General features: G+C 44.2%; 2 protein-coding genes across 3 annotated transcripts; one reads left to right on the top strand and one right to left on the bottom strand.

Moving 5' to 3' along the window:
• Positions 1-1,044: 1,044 nt before the first annotated feature.
• dusp1 (dual specificity phosphatase 1) lies at positions 1,045-4,461 on the bottom strand. 2 transcript variants are annotated; one of them, XM_047023043.1, is made up of 5 exons: positions 4,356-4,461; positions 3,804-4,187; positions 3,396-3,541; positions 3,039-3,258; positions 1,045-2,329 (listed from the first exon to the last, which is right to left on the bottom strand). In XM_047023043.1, the coding sequence occupies exons 2-5, from the start codon at positions 4,171-4,173 to the stop codon at positions 1,974-1,976; spliced, it is 1,092 nt and encodes a 363-aa protein (XP_046878999.1). In that variant the 5' UTR covers positions 4,174-4,187; positions 4,356-4,461; the 3' UTR covers positions 1,045-1,973. The 2 variants fall into 2 exon arrangements, with proteins under 2 accessions (XP_046878999.1, XP_046878990.1); XM_047023034.1 differs by having other exon boundaries at positions 3,804-4,461.
• A 3,058-nt stretch (positions 4,462-7,519) lies between these two features.
• On the top strand, positions 7,520-18,751 carry ergic1 (endoplasmic reticulum-golgi intermediate compartment 1). The gene is made up of 10 exons (XM_047032269.1): positions 7,520-7,648; positions 10,835-10,896; positions 12,845-12,917; positions 13,495-13,589; positions 15,479-15,603; positions 16,179-16,283; positions 16,386-16,446; positions 16,648-16,748; positions 17,117-17,239; positions 17,591-18,751. The coding sequence occupies exons 1-10, from the start codon at positions 7,629-7,631 to the stop codon at positions 17,696-17,698; spliced, it is 873 nt and encodes a 290-aa protein (XP_046888225.1). The 5' UTR covers positions 7,520-7,628; the 3' UTR covers positions 17,699-18,751.
• The last annotated feature ends 221 nt before the right edge of the window (positions 18,752-18,972 follow it).

Here is an 18,972-nt window from a genome sequence, read left to right as displayed (position 1 = left end):
GCCAACACCCACACATACTTTAACACTTCCATCCTTTGCTGACCTTACTCCTTTACAGCAGGAAGTGAAAAGACACAAAAGGATGGGCTGGGCGGCGGGGGAAATGGGGTGGAGGGCAGGAGATGGCGGTGGGGGTTTGGGGAGGGGTGTGAGATCGGGGGAGGGAGAGGAACACATATGTCACCAAAATCCCAGCTTGTCTGTAGCTAATGGTGAGGTAAGAGGTTGATACTTAAGCCAGAATCATTGTCTCTGTTTAGGTCTGCTCAGAGACATGCTAGTCAAATTCACAGATTTACTCTTTAGCATTCTCCTCATTTCCCTGAAGAAGTCAATCAGATGTTTAGTTCAATAAGTGTTTATTTGTCAACAACCCTGTTCTGATGGCGGAGGCAGTTCTGGCAGTGAAAGAATGAAGGCCTTGGGACGTTATCACTCACTGCTAGAATTTTTTTTTTCTCACACTACAGAGAGGTCAGAGCCAATGTTTGGCTAATTTGCAACCCAAACATATTCTTGTCCCTTTCATGGCCATCTCCCCATCTCCTCATTGGCTAGTGAGACAGACGGCACAGGGATGGAGTTTGACTGCACCCTGAATGGTCTTTAGTTGTCACACTTTTCCCAAACGCCTTGCAGCTGCTCCTATTGTGGCGGTGGAGGGGGGCTCTTTGGCTGCTCCTTTCAGCCCCCTGCTGTTGGCATAGCCTCATCTGGGTTCAGACTGAGAAACGGAGTGCTCCCGGAACAATGGCTGACATTAATACAGACCCTATAAGAGACACACAGGATACATTCCCAGATATGAGGCAGGGAGGATTCCATCGCACCACTCCATCCCAGGATACAACATGATAGGAGTTTACGCTCTTTCATGACCATATGCTTCTGACCTTGTTTGTCAGAACATATAAAGGTGCATGTTTAAGGTCAACGTTGGGGTCATTTTTCTGATCAAATGTAGGTATTAGTAGGGATTCTCTCTATCTAGTTAATCGATGTATTGTGCCATGTGAATGATACATAAATGCCATGAAGTGTTCATCAAGTAAGCAGCCCATCAGTTCTCTTTTTAAGTAAAAAATACCAATGGCGTTTATTCAGTTGTATCAAACATACTACAAACATATGCAAAAATATATATAAGAAATATATTACTTTAGTTCAATAAATATCACATATCAGAAAGCAGTCTCTTTAGTAAAAGTTCCCCATCTTAGTGCTTTTGGGGTTCTCTCTCTCTTCCCAGAGCTGCTGCACACAGTACAGAGGCATGAGGTATCTGACGGTTGTTTTAACCCAATGTCAGGTTTGTCAGGGTTTCATGGTGTTTTCAAAGGCAGGCATTTGTATTTGAACGGGCATCTCCGTCCACTTACAGAAATAATTGTTAAAAAGAAACTTGGCCTGAGTTTCATTCTGAAAGAGAAGGGGGATACATTCATTGTTCGTCAAATCGATGAGTCCGAGAAGTGATTCTGTTTCGCGAGATGTCCGCAATGCTCTTATAAAACTGATCTGAAAGCCAAGAAAGGTCATAATAGTTTTCTGAGTGAGTCCTTGAGGACATTTGCCGAATGATAATAATTATCATCAGCCACCACTTTCAGTATCACATGGTACAATTACTGTAAAAAAGGGGTAAAATACTTCAGTTACAGATGACCTGAGCAATCTTGTACATGCACATGCTCTTTGTTGTAAAGAGGTGGGGTAGGGCCTGGCAGAAGAGTGAGGCTCATTCCCATTAACACAGGATGTCGTGATAACAATACTGACTTGTGATAGCGAGAGATAATCCTGTCAACACAATGGGGGCTAACCTATGTCATTGTCCATGGAATTACACCACAGGCCATACAATTGGCCTTTTAAATATCCATCTCCAGAATGTCTTTATTCCCCGTTTTGTCCAGTGTCTATGTTCACTTTATGACACTGTTACACCAATGTTTAGCCACGGATGGGAGGGTTCAGCAGCTGGGGGAGGTGGTGATGGGACTGTGCAGGAAGGAGAGTGGCCCGGCCGTGGAGTGCACGGGGATGGAGACGGGGAAGTTAAAGACAGTGCTGCTCTTGCTGATGGCTGGGCTGCCAGCCTCGGAGGAGCAACTGGAGGTGGCCAGGACCTGGGACTCAAACTGCAGCAGCTGTCCCATGAAGCTAAAGTTGGGGGAGATGATGCTGCGCCGCTGCTTGACAAACTCGAAGGCCTCGTCCAGCTTCACACGGTTGGTGCGCATGAGGTAGGCTAGGCATATTGTGGCGGAGCGGGAGATGCCGGCCTGACAGTGAACGAAAACTCGTCCGCCTTTGTTCCTCACCGAGTCTGAAACAGGGAGAGAGAAGAAAGAGAAAGGTGAGAAACTGTGTCAAAACAAAGTGGTCTTTAAAGTCCTTACTTCCTGTGTTCATCAGTGATACTTTCAACAACAACAACAAAAACCTAACCCCTAAAAACAAGCTCAACTTTCTTCATTAGTTATGTTTTAAATTGCAAATCCAGCCTATCAGTGCTGCTAGTGGTCTCCTTCATTCAGACACAGGAAGAACAGTTAAAGAGGTTTGTGATGCAAGCTTGGGGGTTATTCCCTAAGGAGGGGGTATGAATAGACATAAGGGAGGGGTGGCTGCCCCCTGCAGAGGGTATTGATCTGGGAGGAAGGCTGGCAGTGAGCGTGGAGAATCTACCCTTTGTTTAGCAAGAACAAAGAGGGGTGAGGAGGGAGCCATTCAAGCCAGACCAGGCTAGTGAAGCAGACTGGGGCCTCAGCCTGGTGGTTCAACATGAAAAGGGGGCACCTCTTTAAAAAAGGAGGGTTGAGGGGTGATGATGTAACCACTATTGTGGTGGACCAGGGGCTCTGGGGCTGAGACAGCTGGTCAATTTTGGAGGGAACTTTTCAAAAATTTAAATCCAAGGCCCAGAATAAAGGGAGCGAGGATAGGGGGCTGGGTGTTAGGTCTCCATGGCAACGGCTGGGTTTGGTGATTGTGTTTTGGCAGTTGAGAGAGGGGGGTGTTTTGAAGGTACTTACCAATAAACTCGATAGCTTCGTTGAACCAGGAGCTGATATCTGCTTTGTGGTTGTCCTCAACTGGAATACTTTTGTACAAGAAAGAGTCCTCAAAGTGGTTTGGGCAGTTGGCCGAGACGTTGATGAGTGCTGTGATCCCTAGCATATCCAACATGTCTTTTCTAGATGCATGGTAGGCACTTCCAAGATATAAAAAGGGCAGGATCTCAACTGGACCACCCTAGAAGATCACAAACATGAAAGGAGAGTTGGACGGTCAATGCCAGGTTGATTAAATAAGGGCCCCACAATGTAGGGCTGATAAAATGGATACATGTAATAACTTGAAACATTCAGAAAGTGTGAGCGACCACATACCTGGTCGTAGAGCGGTGTGCTGCATGGACTGCAGCCCGTGCCCGCGCTCTCGGGTCGACTAGCGCTCAGGGGCAGACTCAGACCCTGTGGCGGGGATGGTTTGGTGCACATCTCTGGAAACTCCGACGAAAACGTGTCAAAGCCACCTAATAAGACAACACTATATTAGGGTACTGCCGGACATTCAATTCCACGTATCGATATTTGGCTTTAAGCACCAGCAGCTGTCTAACACGCTATTTTAGCACAATGTGTTTATTCTACAGCACAAGACACCAGCTGGTGCGTTGACAGCTGTGATTCACATTTGTTGTGCGCCGTTGTTAGGTACAGTGTAACTACAACTTTACTCTATGTACGTATGGCCTGCCATAAAATCATAGACAGTTTTGTCTATAAGCTCCTTACCTTTAAGAAAGAATATACTGGCACCGCATGGATCACGACATAAAGCTGTCACTGCGAGCATCAGGGTCCCATCTTTTTTCACTTGGCCGAAGTCCAAACTACGGTCATCGACGAACACCACTGATTGATACTCTCCTGTCAGGAGTCTGTTCCTGAGGTCCTCGTTAGGAACAATGTGTTCAAGTCCCAAGCCCCCTCTCGCTCTCCGGCGCACTATAGTACTGAATCGCACATTGGCAGACCCGGGGATGTGAGAGGAATTAAAAGAGAAGAATGAGCGACAGTCCAGAACAAGGCAAGCGGAATCGTCCTCGTCCAACAAGCCACGGAGGGACGCACTGTCGATGCTGGGCACTTCCATAATCACCATAGTAGGGCGGCGTGCTGAAAAGTCAAAATCCAAAAACATAAAGCGCAGTTGAAGAAAAATAGACTGTCTTTCTTCCCTAAAAACTGTATCCGTGGAGAACTGGTTTCTTTTCCTTGAGTAAAAAATTCGTTATTTTGTTCTTGTTAAGCTTATTAAGGTTAAGAAAATTAAAAAAGGAATACCTCATCAAAACCGTCTGTTCCCTATTGTCATGGGTCCTAGTTGTTCTTTTGTACAAAATTATTCTTACTCTCCCTGGAGTTGTTCAGAGCTTGTGTCTTCGCAAGGTCCTTCAGAATAGGGTTTTATAGTAACCCTCTTCTTATGAATGAGAAACATGACGTCAAGCACCACCCACTTTAGCAATCTGCCTGGCCCGCTTTGCACATACGTCATTGTGTCATTGAGCCAACACAGCCAAGCCCTCTCTTGAGAAGGATACCGACAGAGCTTGATTGGGGCTGGGAGGCTGAATGTGGGACATGTACGCTATGTACTGCAGACCAACTTCTTCCCTTCTCCACAGCGAACAGTTTTTCAAATGCATAGTCTGTCTAAGTCTTAACGAAAAAAAACAAGCATATTGTGTTTGGCCTTAGAAATATGATGTTACAATGTAACCTAAGTTATTGAACACTCTACAAGCTAATTTGTAAATTAACATGCTGATACGATTGGATTAATATTGGTTTATACACTTTGCCATTGCCATGATTTATCCATGCTTCCACAATACAATAGGCTGGTTATCATTATGATGCACATTGTTGTCATCATTGGGATGATTACCCCAGTCATCCTCAATTAATTGTCAGGATTTCATGAAATTAAATAGTTGAAGCATAGTTCTGCCAATGAAGAATTTGACAAATTTTCCATGATGTTATTGTTCAATTATATTTTTATTTTTCTCCTTCAGATGAGGGTTGACAAGTATCAAGATAATAAGTAAATACCTGTCATGGTGGCCATAAAAGTTTATGCTTTGTTTTTATTGGGCAGAGGTACATAGTGTTCAATGTCGCGCGAGCAAAGGCTAACCATAAAAGTTAATCACTGTATAGAAACTTGGGGTCCAGTAAATTTCCACACGGTGGAAACAAAACAGTGAGCTTACAGGAAGAAAACAGCAGATGGGAAGTATTATTTGGTCTTGACATCTTTAAGGCGAGTTATGCATGTAAATATAGCCAAAAAAAAGAACAACCTTACACTGTGATTGAAAACAAACAACGTTACTGGGAAACCCTTTTCAATCCCCGGTGTGGTTTGATGACTCGAACAGGGCACTTCAGATATCTTGTAATAAAGAGGAACAAAAAAAGCTGGTTACTGACTGACAAACATTGTGGTAAGGAGGGTGTTTCTCTTGACTACAAAGACATACTAGTATTGTTTTTCATTTTTGCAAAACGTGCCATGGATCTTCCAAACAGGCAGAGAATGTTGCCATATGCTTATCTCATGTAAAATCAAATGATGCATCATCTCATCCTACACATTCCATCATAGATATCTGAAACGTTAAGGGTAGGCATGCGCTAATACGTCTTCTTACTATAACTGTACACACATACTTTATACACATCACACATTTACATTTACATTTAGTCATTTAGCAGACGCTCTTATCCAGAGCGACTTACAGTAAGTACAGGGACATTCCCCCCGAGGCAAGTAGGGTGAAGTGCCTTGCCCAAGGACACAACGTCATTTGACACGGCGGGGACTCAATCCAGCAACCTTCTGATTACTAGCCCAACTCCCTCACACACACACACACTATATAACTAGTCACTGATAAATTATTTGTTCTTAACAATAAACACTATGTAAGCTACATCTTTTTTAATACTTGTTGATGTAAGTTTAATTAATTATGAAAATAAACACACTTATAATGATTTGTTTTTACACCAAGCCAGGCCAGGATATTGATAAACAATTCCAACAAGATGTATAGTAAAAGCCTTCAGGTAATGACGTCAGTCTAGTATTTTCAGTAGTTAGAGGGAAGCAGAACTTTTGGTGCTGAGTTTGGCTCTAGTTGCATCTGAAAGGGGGAAAAATCTCAACAAAAAGTGTTGGTTAGAAAGGACAAGCGAGAGAGAGAAAGAAATTGCTCTGGCGGGAAGCCATGTATCTTGCAGATACTTTACCCATTTTTTGTAGGCCTACCTCACACACGTCTGTGATGAGTCAACTATGAGCTACTTACTGAGCAGCTGGAATGTAACAAACATAGTGGGTTGAAAGGAACCCCGCGTTCTGAAAACAGTATGTACTATGTAGCCCACCCAAAAAGGTTCTCCATGAACAAGGTACACTACGCATGCAGGAAATGTTGAAATATTCTGTGAATAACCAGACAGAGGTCAGAATGAGAATGGACTAAAGTATGTTATTGTTATGTTAAAGTATTTATTGATAAAGGTGTAGACATGTGTGTCTATACAGACACATTAGGGAAATGTAGGTGCATGAAAAAATGAATTGGGCCTACTGTGTTTTAACTTCCCATCATCAGATGTAACTACTCTCATCAAGAAACGGAACAGAAACAGAGGATGCCACAAAGACATTTCCTGTGTGCTACCACTGTTGTCAGTAACTGTCATCTCTCATGATCACCTCGGCAACCTGTGACTCAGTATCCAGCCTTCTGATCATCAACATATCAGTGCTAAGGGTTTCTTTTTCACAACTCTGACATTGTGTCATTTGGTTTTCATGTTTCAGTATCTTGGGAGGATAATGTTATGGGAATCAGTTGTGGAGTTTCCTGTCACCAAGCCGCAGTGGTTATAATGAGATCAACAAGGGCATCTTCACGGCCCAGGGGCAAAACATACATTTTCCATAGATCATTCCAGTTGAGCATGGTTCCATATTAACATGCATATGACATATAATGCAAATCACTGACCTAACTCAGGAATACTTGTAATTAATATTCTAAAGCCAAATTATATATAACAATCCTACTATAACTATTTGGTGGTCAAAAATAACCATACAGGGATCCAAACTGGTTTTCAACCTACATTCAGTTAATAACTATCAGTCTTGGAGTAGTATTGCCTCTCAAATTTGTCTATTGGTCTGTTCCCTATTTTATAAAAAACCTTTGATAAACTAAACTGGACATGGATTTCATGTATATTTATTTATATCTCTACTAGAAAGAACTACATCATATTCCTTAAAGTACATAACGAGAAATCTATACATATTACGTGTGGACTACTGTAGTCTGAGCCTATCATCTCTCACACACAAAGCGGAAGAAGAATCAGAGGACTGGGAAACGCTCTAGACCAATAAGATTTTGCAAAGCGTCCTAAGCTGACGTCAACCCGGTACCGACGAACAACCGGTAGGATTGAAGAGAAATCTCCACTGGCTCGTGGGCAAATTGAATTGTACAATATTTCTCTATAAAACGTGCTAACATCATGCCGTTCGATGTCAGGAGGTGAGTAAAAAGCTTTAGTTCATAACGCGGTGCCTTCACGGTATTTGTTTCCCCATATAAAACGTTAATTTGTCTAAGGATGAATCATCTTAAGAAAGCCCTGACCACAAGTTCCATAGCCAACAAGTTAGCGGTGCAACATATTTCTGTATTGCATATTGTTGCTATGATTTCCATAGTTGTTACAACGTAACCGTTTCCAGTGGCTCTTATGTCATTGGACGTGTGAGTGTTGGGACAGGGAACGTTGCTCAAGCTTAGCCTAGCATAGCCTACTTCTGCAGATAATAAACTAAACTTATTTGACCGGTTGTCAGGCCGCAGTACTTCCAGGTACAACTGGAAAACTAAGACTAGTAATTAAAATGGAAATATATTTGGCTGGCCATGCAGTATTTAATTAGAAACCTCATAAGTGGATCTTATGATTGCAGTAAACTTATTAAAATAAAAGAAGCGTGATCTAATATTGACCCATCAGCTTCCCATAAAATATATTCTTGATAAATATGGACTGTTAAGTTTCCTTTCCCATGGCGCTTTGGTCTCCATTTCCAAATTAAATCCTTATTTGTAGTAATTCAGTAATCACTAAAGTCTCAATCTATACCTCTCAAAGAAGCAAGTGTAACAGCTAGATAGTGTAACACACTCTATGCAAATAAAAAACATGAGTTCTGATCACAGCCTGCATTTGCATACCTGTTTACTAGAATTCCTGTAGGAGTTGGATGGGGTTTCAAAATGTTTTTCAAATGCTTTTCTGATCACACAATGAGGACGAACAGTTTACACAAATCCAAATCATTTATCTGTGTAGATAACCCTGCAGTTCTACAAACTGATACATGATTCAAAAACATTGATTAACATTTTAAACATTTATTGACACAAGTTCTTACATCCTGATTCGAGTGACTTGAACTTCAGACAGTGTATGTGTGACAGTCTCTTACAATCAGCTGTCACCTTGCTGACCCCCAGTCAAATACACCTGCAACTTCAATGCTGCGATCACTAGACACAGCAGTCATCAAGTGTGACACTGACAAAACATGCCCGATGATCGTACACTGCGAAGCACTGCTGATTGTGAGCTTCCAGTTACGACTGTGTTCGAATCAGCATTTTTGTCATTTACGATCAACTTCCCCAATTGGCCATTATGGACGACCAAGCAATGAGTGGGCTTGATCTATCAACCCCACACAGTGACTCATGTACCATTTCAGTTAGTTCACTCCATTTACCCGCTCGTATGTGTCCTGTAGTTGCTGTTGCATGAGAGCTGACGGAATAGAACACCATGTCCTAACACACAGAGAGAGAGAGAGAGAGAGAGAGATGTGTAATTCAGGAAATTACAGCCACTGTAGCCCTGGAGCTGAACTCTTGACAGGTCCATGTTGGTTAGACACAAGACATTCTTTCGTCAGATTATATTTTGAAATCCCATCTGATTTGGTATGTTCAGGCCATCTTCGTTGGTGTCCTCTGATGCTGCCAGTCCAGTGTGAAGACCCAGGTGTAAGGTGATGAGCTAGAGCTCACCTGGGTCACTTCTATCACCTTGATACAGAAAGATTCACCTTGAAGAGAGACGGAAAGAACCCCTTCTATAATATATATTATTGTTCAACTATTATAAACATTTCCTCAAAGGATTATTCTATTGTTACATATAGGCTAGCTTTGAGTGTCCTTTTGGTATAGAAGGTAGAATCCAGTTCCTTTCACTTTATTAATCCCAAAGGAAATTCCAGTGTTCATTCTAAATCTAGTTACAAAATAAGTAAAGACATATCGGAAGATAATTGAAGAGAAACTTAGAAAGTTTCTCCTGAGACAACAATGGAGCCACATCCAGGAAATGTGTCCAGGCCTCCTTTGGTACACAACACCCCCGACCCCCCCCCCTCCCAAAAACACACACATCCTGTCATGCTGCTCTGTCAAGAAGCGGTAATCACAATGCTTATTGGGACATGGGAGGGGGTGTGGAGAGAGGGGAACGGAAGCTGAATGAAGCAAGGGAGAGAGGAGAGGTAAAGAGTGCATCTGAACAGAGTGAGTGAGTGAGGGGAAAGTTGGAGAAAGAAAAGCCCAGTGGAAGGTATGGGTAGTGAATGACTGACGTAGGGGTGGGGTGGTAAGTCAAAACAAGTGAACAGCGGAGTAACGGTTTGGACAGGAACCCCCTAACCCCCCCCCCCCCCCCCCCCCCCCCCCCTCCCCGCTTCGTCAGCAGTGATTATTTAACTGGCAGCACTTTGTGGAAGAAATGTGCACAGATGTAGAGGTTTTGGGTGAAGAGGAGGAGAGAGAAGTGGAGGAGAGAGGAGGGGGAGAGAGACAGAGAGACAGAGAATAGAGGCAGAGAGAGACTAGGAGAGAAGGAGAGACAGAGAGTGGGAACGTATTACAAGAGGGAGAGGGTGAAAGAGAAGAGGAGAAAAAGAAGAAGAAGAGGAGGAGAGTGGGAGGGTTTCAGGGAGGCAGTGATGGAGTTTGTGTTGAAACTGCACAAATGCCTAAAAAGGGTAGACACTAGTCCTCTGGGGTCTTGTGAGCCTAAATATTTGAGCTGTGGAGTAGCAGCTTTATTCTTTCCCCAACTGGGTAATATGAGCATTCCTGTCAAATAAGAGTTGGATCAGTGAAGTAGCTATGAGCAAGACACATTTGTGATTCATCACTTGGTTTCCGTACCCTTGCTTAGAGCCAAAAATGATCCAACTTTAAAAAATCTGGTTACAGATATGGTCCAAAGACAAATAATATACAGATGTAACATTAACTTGATCAAATGTGCCTTTCATGTCACGATGAAAAGACAAAAATTGAACAAACTAAATGTGTTGTATCTGAGAACAAGGGGAGGCGAGGATGGAGAAAGGACAGGGGGTTCAATATTGTTTCTTGAGGTCAAAGCTTCAGGGCAGGAATGTAAAGGAAATGATGTAGGCTCTGTAAGATGAAGCAGATGTGTGTGTGTGTTCCTCTAGGCCTGTTTGTCTTGGTTGTGGTCCAGGGCTAACATTCCAATGGTCTTCTGTAATACCGCACTGCCTTCTGGGTAAACAATGTGCTCTCCCCCTCACTCTAGCACATTGTGTTTACCTTTTCGTCCTATTTTTTCTCATCACTCTTTTTCACAGTTTTTCCTTTCTTTTCACCCCTCCTCAGATTGGATATATACAGGAAAGTACCCAAAGACCTCACCCAGCCTACGTACACAGGAGCACTCAGTAAGTAGTCATATCTGAAGTTGGTTCACTCAACTTAGGTACTCGATGGAGACAGAGGGACACGTCCCTTGTCATGGTGACTGAACCTGTCTCACTCCAGGTAGTTCTCCCGAGCGTGGGGATGTGGTATGACACGGTACCTGTGTAGGAATGATAAGTCACCTCAGATGATCCCCCCCAGGGACAGAAGACCTGTCACACCAAAGAAATCTTCACTGTAAATGTGTTGACTCATATGGTTTCCTATTTGTCACCGGGCTGTCCTCCAATGGCATTGATTGTTCACTGCTTGCTGGGGCAGGAAGATCATGTGATAGTTTCAGTTTCTTAATCCGTTACTAGCAATGATTAACCAATAGCCTATCCCTAATGAGTCAGTACTTTTGTAAACATGGTATTAACCACATGGGTTGCCATTTAACATCACCAGAGACCACTTGTGGTAGCTTTACCCCAGTAACGTTTATACTTGGGTATCTGAACCAGCTCGTTTGTTATGAGTGTGGCTGGGGGCCGGGGTGGTTTGGAGTGGGATAGTCATACATGTTCCCCCGGGGCTCATATGTACTATTGCATGTGTTTCTCCACAGACAGGCCCCCTCTTGTTACAAAAGGTCAAATATTTGACCCTTTTGTTATTTTCTGTGGGGCTGCATGCCACTGGGTTCAGCCCTAGGGCCATTACGTCCAGATTAAACACGCAGGGTTAGTTTTAATAAACAAAGGGTAAGGCTTCAGGTACCATCAGAATGCTTTGGGACTGCTAGAGCTGTGCACTGAATATCCTAGTACACAGTCATACACCCTGAGGAAAATGTGGAACCATTTCCATTAAGACACCGTAATCACACTTAACAAGACAACAAGGTTCAACATGCCAGTTTTTCTACAAAGAGGAATTGCGCTGATGATCCTGTACCATGACTCCTCAGCTTTGTGGTGATTCCATCTCCAGGAACGTGCTCTCTCAAGACTTAGAGGAAGTACATGTCCTGAACCTGAAATGGTCACCTATGAGTCATAGAGACACTCCCTATTGTTTGAGTCTTGGTTAAACATTACCTTTAGTAAACCCTTTGAAAACCACACATCCGTCATGACGTGTGTTAAACCACAATGTCATGTGACTCTTCCTAGTCCTAGGATACTGTTGCCAGATAAACAGGTCTCACCTGCTGAGCATTGGTTTTCTGACTCAGTCACATGATTGTAATAGTAACTTACACCGGATAGATGTCCAGTTGAGCAGCCCGTCAGATCCCTCCCTCCTATATTTATCTGAGTAAACACACAAATCTCCCTCATAGTATTCTAGAGGCTTGTGTTTTTGACATTTTGGAAACCAGAAGCATTGTATTTCAAATGGAAACTTGGAAGATCTTTGCCTCACTTCATTTCCCGCCCTTTCCCTGTTTCCAGTATGAATAAAGGATTAAAGTTTGCGGTTTGACCCTGTTTGGGTTATATTTCCCACTAAGCCCCTAAGTGAAATCACCTAACATCATCATCATGATGAACGTGAGAATCCCAGCACATGAAACCAAAAATGAGCCGTTTGAGTGACTGAATCAGCATGAGCTCACTGCCCTGGAGGAGTCGTAATGCTCTGTCCGTATTCCAGAGAAAACTTTCACGCCGGTGTAACGACTGAACCAACACAAGCAGTTAAAACGGTGCTATTTCGAACACATGTTTATGACCGAGTGGTGATTTCATTCATGTCAGATGCCAGTCTTCTGCACATTGCGCTGCATAGTTCATTTAGGACCGGCCTCGTCTCCAAACTTGGCTTTCATTAGAAACCGATTATTCAGCAGATTGGAATTGACATGTTGGTCACCCAGTCCACAACCAACAAACTGGGTCACAGGGCTTGTTCTGGTTTCGAGTTGAAAAATCCATATTCACTTCTTCCCTTGTTGTCTCCTCTCCCTGTCTTCCTCCACAGTCTCCATCCTGTGCTGTGTTTTTATGATATTCCTGTTCCTGTCTGAACTGACAGGATTCATAGCCACTGAAATGTAAGTACTCATCCAACCTGCAGACACACAAACTACATCCCTGCTAGACACCACAAACACTGTCATTGTGTAATGTGCAGTTATCTTGAACGTATACACCTGCACATTGAGTGTCCTTGGTGGTTATGCCGTGTGTGCAATCTAGAACAGTTTAGAACCACGTAAGAAGGAGTGATTAGGTCCTCACAATGATGCACACACTTGTGTAACCAACCAACAAAAACAATGTTCTCACAGGAAATTAGCCAGTGTATGCGTCAGCTCTTTCAGCTGTGTGTGTGTGTGTGTGTGTGTGAGAGGAGGGGAAGGGGAAGGATGGTAAGGGAGGGGCCGGAAGGAAATTGGAGGAACACTTGTGTACAAAATAATGGTTTCTCGCTATTTTGTAGAACAAGGAAGATGGCCTTTTGGAACAAGGGTAATAGCATACTTAAAAAGTACCCAAATGTTTTTCAGATGGCTCTTTGTGACAGAGCTTTGTTTGGGTAAATAACACATAACTAATTGTAGTCCTTTTCCCCCTTCTCTTTCTGACACTCTTGTCTCTGTCTCTCTGTGTCTGTCATGTGTTTTTCAGAGTCAATGAGCTCTATGTGGATGACCCTGATAAGAACAGTGGTGGGAAGATAGATGTGAGTTTAAACGTCAGTTTGCCAAACTTACACTGTGATTGTGAGTATACAGTATATACGTAAATACATAACATTACACCCCTGTTTTTCCCCACACAGTTTCAGGGCCTGTCTTGTACCAGCCAACTGTTTTAACCTTTCCATGAGTCATTGTCCTCTTTCTGCCAAATCAACCAGAATGAAATGACCTGTCATTTATCATGACCTGCTGTTGGCATAGAAACAAAAGCCCTATACCGACATTGCCTACATTGACTTAAGCTAGACTCAAAACTGTTCATCTTCCCGTATTTTACGTCATGTCTTGCGTACCCAACCTTAGATGAAGTTGACACTATGACCCGGGGGTAAACCCACATGTTGTCAGACCTGTCTGTGGGCGTGGCTCCCAGTAGCAACAGGCTCTGGGTCGGACCCACTGTAAGTCCCTCTGATGTCACAACTGGGCGGAGCCAAGTCAGGATGGAGAGCAGTCACTGCTTATTCCCTCCTGATGACTCCCGTCCGAAACTATGCCCAATAACACACCACAAGCGTAACTACAACATACACACACACATAAACACAAAACACTCAATTCATGCCAGACACCAAGCCAGCCCTGGAAACTGAATCATTTTTGTCCCACTCCAAAAATGGCAAAGACGATCTAACGGAGATGAAAGTGTGTCGACATGGAGATGATTTTGCATCCAGACACACAGCTGTGAAGCATGTGTTAAACAGCTCTCTCTCTCGCAGCCTGCCATGCACAAAGACTATCTATATTCCTTCCTCTTATCTCCCATAAAAGGTCACAAGGAGTGATGTCAGTGGCTGTTCACTGTTTCTGCAGCACGGCCCTGTTAAGCTCTGGCCTGATTTCCATAAGCATTCTCATTCTAACTCGCTCTGCTGAATTCAGCACTGTGTTCTCTCTGTGCCTCTCTCCAGAGGCATCGTGAGTTGACGTTTTCTATGCGTCCTGTGTTATCGTAGTTCCTTTTTTACTGCACACAACAGTTATGACGATGTTTCACAGATACAGGCTGACAGGCTCATTTCAGTCCTACATGGTATTTCAGTCTGTGTCGTTTCAGTTTCTCTCTTCTGGTCTAGACTCTTAAGTCTCTCCAGTAACCTTTTAAAGATGGCCAGTGTTGCTTTGACTTCATGGAAAAACACAAAAGTCAACGAACTAACAAGCTTGTGATGTCCATTTCCAAAGAACGTCTTCCTGCACGTGGAAAATGTGTTCATGTTAAAAAGGGAGAAGACTGAGTTACATGTTGACACTCCCGGCCATGCCTGTGCAGGCTGTATTTTGGGATGGGGGTTGGAGGGGATGTGTCTAAACCTGTCCTCTTAAATGTGAAAGGTCACAGGGCATGTGGCTGGTCCAGCCGACATCCATCTCACACACAGACCCACACACACACACACAAACACACACAGACAGACAGACACAAATTCAGACACGGTGCCAAAAATAGAATTCTGCCAATGTGCCAATCCTGAGCTGTCCTGAGAGGGAGAGGAGGAGGAGGGGTGGGACAAGGAGAAAGTAGGAGAAGCAGCGAGCGAGAGAGGGAGAGAGCACGAGAGAACATGGAAAACTACAGAGTAGTTAGCGAGCCTACTGTACCATCCACCGCAGACCTGTTGACAAACCCGAGTCAGTACTTTTGTCAGCATGTGCTTGGCTAAAGCTCTGGTTTCACACCCTTGTTGGGACATGCGATGCTTCACCAATCAGTAACTAGATTGTGTTTATTCATTAATAGATAAGCCCCTGTTTGTGACGTGGTTTGTGTGAAATCTGTTGTCCAGACCAATATCTAACCACCTTGCTCCATCATCTTTTGTCCCTCTGTCTCTTCTTCCCATCCACTCATCCCCTCCACCCTCCTCATCCCTCCTTCACGCCCCCCCCCCCCCCCCCTGTCCCAGTGGTGGGCTTGGACATCCAGGATGAGATGGGTCGCCATGAGGTGGGCCACATAGACAACTCCATGAAGATCCCTCTCAACAACGGCTACGGCTGCCGCTTTGAAGGAGAGTTCACCATCAACAAGGTGCGACTGTTGATGTGCCCGTGCCCGTGCCCCCCCCCCCCCCCCCCCCCCCCCCCCCCCCCCCCCGTGTTGTAGAGCCTCCTGGTTAAGAGTCTGTCTGTCCATGTAAACGCTGTCACTGAGACCTAACCATGCGTACAGAAGCCTTCTTCATCAGCATGGCTCCAGTCAGCCCAAATCAAGTTATGTTTAATGGAGGAGCGTGCATAAGGACAGGCCTCGGCTGAAAAGCCTTCATAGTTCGGCCTCTTAAAAGCCCCTTTGTCACGCCGTGGTCTCATGCGTCACTTTCTCCGTTGCATTTCAAATGATTAACCTCACTGTTGAACTGTTAACGGTCTCATTTGGTTAAATGAGGCTTGAATGCAGTGGGAAGTTAAACATTAAGTGCTTTCCGAATTGTTTACAAAGGCTAAAACGTTGAAATCTGCTCTATTGTTGTAGTGGGGGAGACGGAGAACGTGTGAGTTGGAGGCTTGGCGGTACAGCTTGGTGGTTAGCACAGAATGTGTGGACCTTGGGACATCTGGGACTTACCTGGTCCATTCACCTGTGTGTGTTTGGTCCTTTATCAGGTGCCAGGGAACTTCCACGTGTCGACCCACAGTGCCACTGCCCAGCCTCAGAGCCCCGACATGACCCACAACATTCATAAGCTGGCCTTTGGGGAAAAGCTGTCGGTACGCCAACACACACACACACACACACACACACACTAGTGTTCTGGCTCTCAGGAAGCTGGATGTGGATTAAACCCTTCCCTTGTCTGTTTGTGTTCACAGGTGCTCCACGTCCAAGGAGCCTTCAATGCCTTAGGAGGGGCTGACAGGCTTAGCTCCAACCGTACGTCATCCTGTTTATCTCTGCTGGCTTCTGTTATCTCCTCTCAGCATCAAGTGAAACGCTGTCCAGAGAACCCACTCGCTATGCAATGAGGAACCATGGGAAACGGAGACACCTAGTGGTCAAGCTGAACCAGAGCTTTGAATGGCAGTCAGATTTTGATGTTCTACTGAAAAAACCTGTTATTTCTTTTCCAAACAGCTCTGGCCTCGCATGACTACATATTGAAGATTGTTCCAACGGTTTATGAGGACCTGACGGGAAAGCAGAGGTTCTCCTACCAATATACTGTAGCAAACAAGGTAACAAGACTTTCCTACCTTGGGAGGAACACATTGTAATATTCCACCTAGCATGTTGTTTACATGGACTAGCCTCTTGGCTATGTAAGCATCAGCATAGCAGGATGTCATTTATTGCCATAACATGTTCACTCACTTGAGAATTTCTCGGAATGATTTCGTCAACAAACCATAAATGCAGATTTCTCTGCAGCACAATAAAGTGAAGGATCTTTGGCCCCAGCTCTGGTTATATAAAAACCCAGACTGTAAATGCGCAATATAAATCGTTTTAATTAACACAGGTGTAACTCATTAACAAGCACAGTAAGGGCGCACTTGTCACGTAACCCCAGGGTTAAAGGTCAACCTCGGCTTCTCCTCTCCAGGAGTACGTGGCCTACAGCCACACGGGCAGGATCATCCCGGCCATATGGTTCCGCTACGACCTCAGTCCAATCACAGTCAAGTACACCGAGAGGAGACAGCCCCTGTACCGCTTCATCACCACGGTGAGTTCACCACAGCGGGGCTATTATGGGCTGTGTCTTGTGGAGAGTGCGTGTGCGACCATGGACCTGCTGTATCTCAACGGGACATTGTCATCTCCTGTGTGACCACGTCTCAGTGTAAACACAGAGGACTGGATATAGTCAGTGTGTTTGGAGTCAAGGGTGTGTAAAGTGACTCTTGGCCCTCTAGTCATTTTTCACCTGGCAAGAACACATGGATGTAAACATGGTTGTTCCAATCCAAAGCTTTATCCCTGTCCTGTCTAGATCTGCCCTGTTCTGTTTAGTCCAGTCTGGTCCTCTCCTGTTTGTACCAGTCTTGTCCTCTAACGCCCTGTCGGCCCCTCCCAGATCTGTGCCATCATCGGAGGCACCTTCACCGTGGCTGGCATCATAGACTCCTGCATCTTCACTGCCTCCGAGGCCTGGAAGAAGATCCAGCTGGGCAAGATGTCCTGAGGAGCCCAAACAAGAGCCGTGCGTTTAATTTATAACCGGGGGCTGGCCTGCTAGACTGATCTCATCCTGCTGCAGACGACGCCATCCTTAGCTTCCGTTGTGGTTTCAACTGACCAGAGATTTGGCTGACTCAGGACAGATCTGCCTAGCAGGCCAGAAGTTTGCATCTCAGTGGTCTTTCCTGTCTTCTCCTGAATGGCAGTTATTACTAGTGTTGGCCTTCAGGATGGAGATAGGAAGCCCTCCTTACACTATTGAGATGCAGGCGAATAGGAAAAGATCAACTGAAGGAAGTTAGCTGTTTCTTTGTGTGTGTCCTATAGAACTTGTATGATAATACTGACTCAACATAACTCTAATGGCCCGTCTCTTTACAATCTGTAGCTCTCTTATCACTCAAACATGTTTATACCAGATCAGTCTTTTATACCTTGTGATGTGAAAGCCAAACATCAGTGTTTGTGTATCATCCCGTCATGTACCGTTAATGAAGTTAATACTGTCAGGCAGAGTAAAAATCATTGTGCCTTGAAACGTGGGTGAGACCAATATTTGATCAGCTTGTGTAACCTTACTGTCCAACTGTTTCCTCAACACTGTCTGTATTGTGGCACAATATTGATAGCATTTGTAATGAGTTGTTCAGTGAACCAGGCTTACTGTGGCTTGTCCTTTGCTGTGCCAGGACATTTGGTGTCCTAAAAGCAAATCCGACAATCCTGCCTGTTAAAGGTTTTAGTGTCCAAACCTAGTGTCCTTTGATGGATTTGAACTTTAGTTGACTTTTACTTAGCTGATTTCCTAATTTCATGGAGTTTCTGCCAAAAAGAAGGTTCTAGTTTCTTATATTTTTTACTTCCTGTAATTGTATTCAGTACTTTGTAATTGCTGGTTGAAGATATTGTTTGTAAGATTGTTTCAAAGTTTTAGAGGGAGCAATACTACAGTAAGCAACGAGAAAAAAAAGAAAAACATTTTGTAGCTTTTCTTAGCTCCGTTAAGTTCCAAACGTTCACTTAATTTGTCCTACAAATAAAGGTGCTGTAGAAGCCACGTCATGTCTGTCACTTACTATGACCCCAACACACTTGCCTCCCTCTTCGAGTCAACATGATAGTAATTTGATTATGACAGGGCTATTTGGGTTGTTTTCTTTGTTCCTTGAGATAGGGCAGATGTGCTTACTCATGGCTGCGTGAATGTGTCATGCTGTCAAACTCTGGACTTTGGAACAGCAGCGGTGAGGAACTGAATGCCTAGCTGACTTAACATGC

The sequence above is a fragment of the Hypomesus transpacificus genome, chromosome 1, assembly GCF_021917145.1.
Source record: "Hypomesus transpacificus isolate Combined female chromosome 1, fHypTra1, whole genome shotgun sequence".
Classification (NCBI taxonomy): Eukaryota; Metazoa; Chordata; class Actinopteri; order Osmeriformes; family Osmeridae; genus Hypomesus; species Hypomesus transpacificus.
The sequence above is the reverse complement of the archived record's forward strand: the minus strand, read 5'-3'. Positions and strand labels throughout refer to the sequence as shown.

Coding starts and splice junctions, on each gene's coding strand:
- dusp1 (XM_047023034.1), bottom strand. CDS start 4,212: ATGTTTTTGGATTTTGACTTTTCAGCACGCCGCCCTACTATGGTGATT. Junction 3,542..3,803: donor CAGTATATTCTTTCTTAAAG/GTAAGGAGCTTA, acceptor TTGTCTTATTAG/GTGGCTTTGACACGTTTTCG. Junction 2,330..3,038: donor CGAAGCTATCGAGTTTATTG/GTAAGTACCTTC, acceptor TCCCTGTTTCAG/ACTCGGTGAGGAACAAAGGC.
- ergic1 (XM_047032269.1), top strand. CDS start 7,629: ATGCCGTTCGATGTCAGGAG. Junction 7,649..10,834: donor ATGCCGTTCGATGTCAGGAG/GTGAGTAAAAAG, acceptor ACCCCTCCTCAG/ATTGGATATATACAGGAAAG. Junction 16,749..17,116: donor AATATACTGTAGCAAACAAG/GTAACAAGACTT, acceptor TCTCCTCTCCAG/GAGTACGTGGCCTACAGCCA.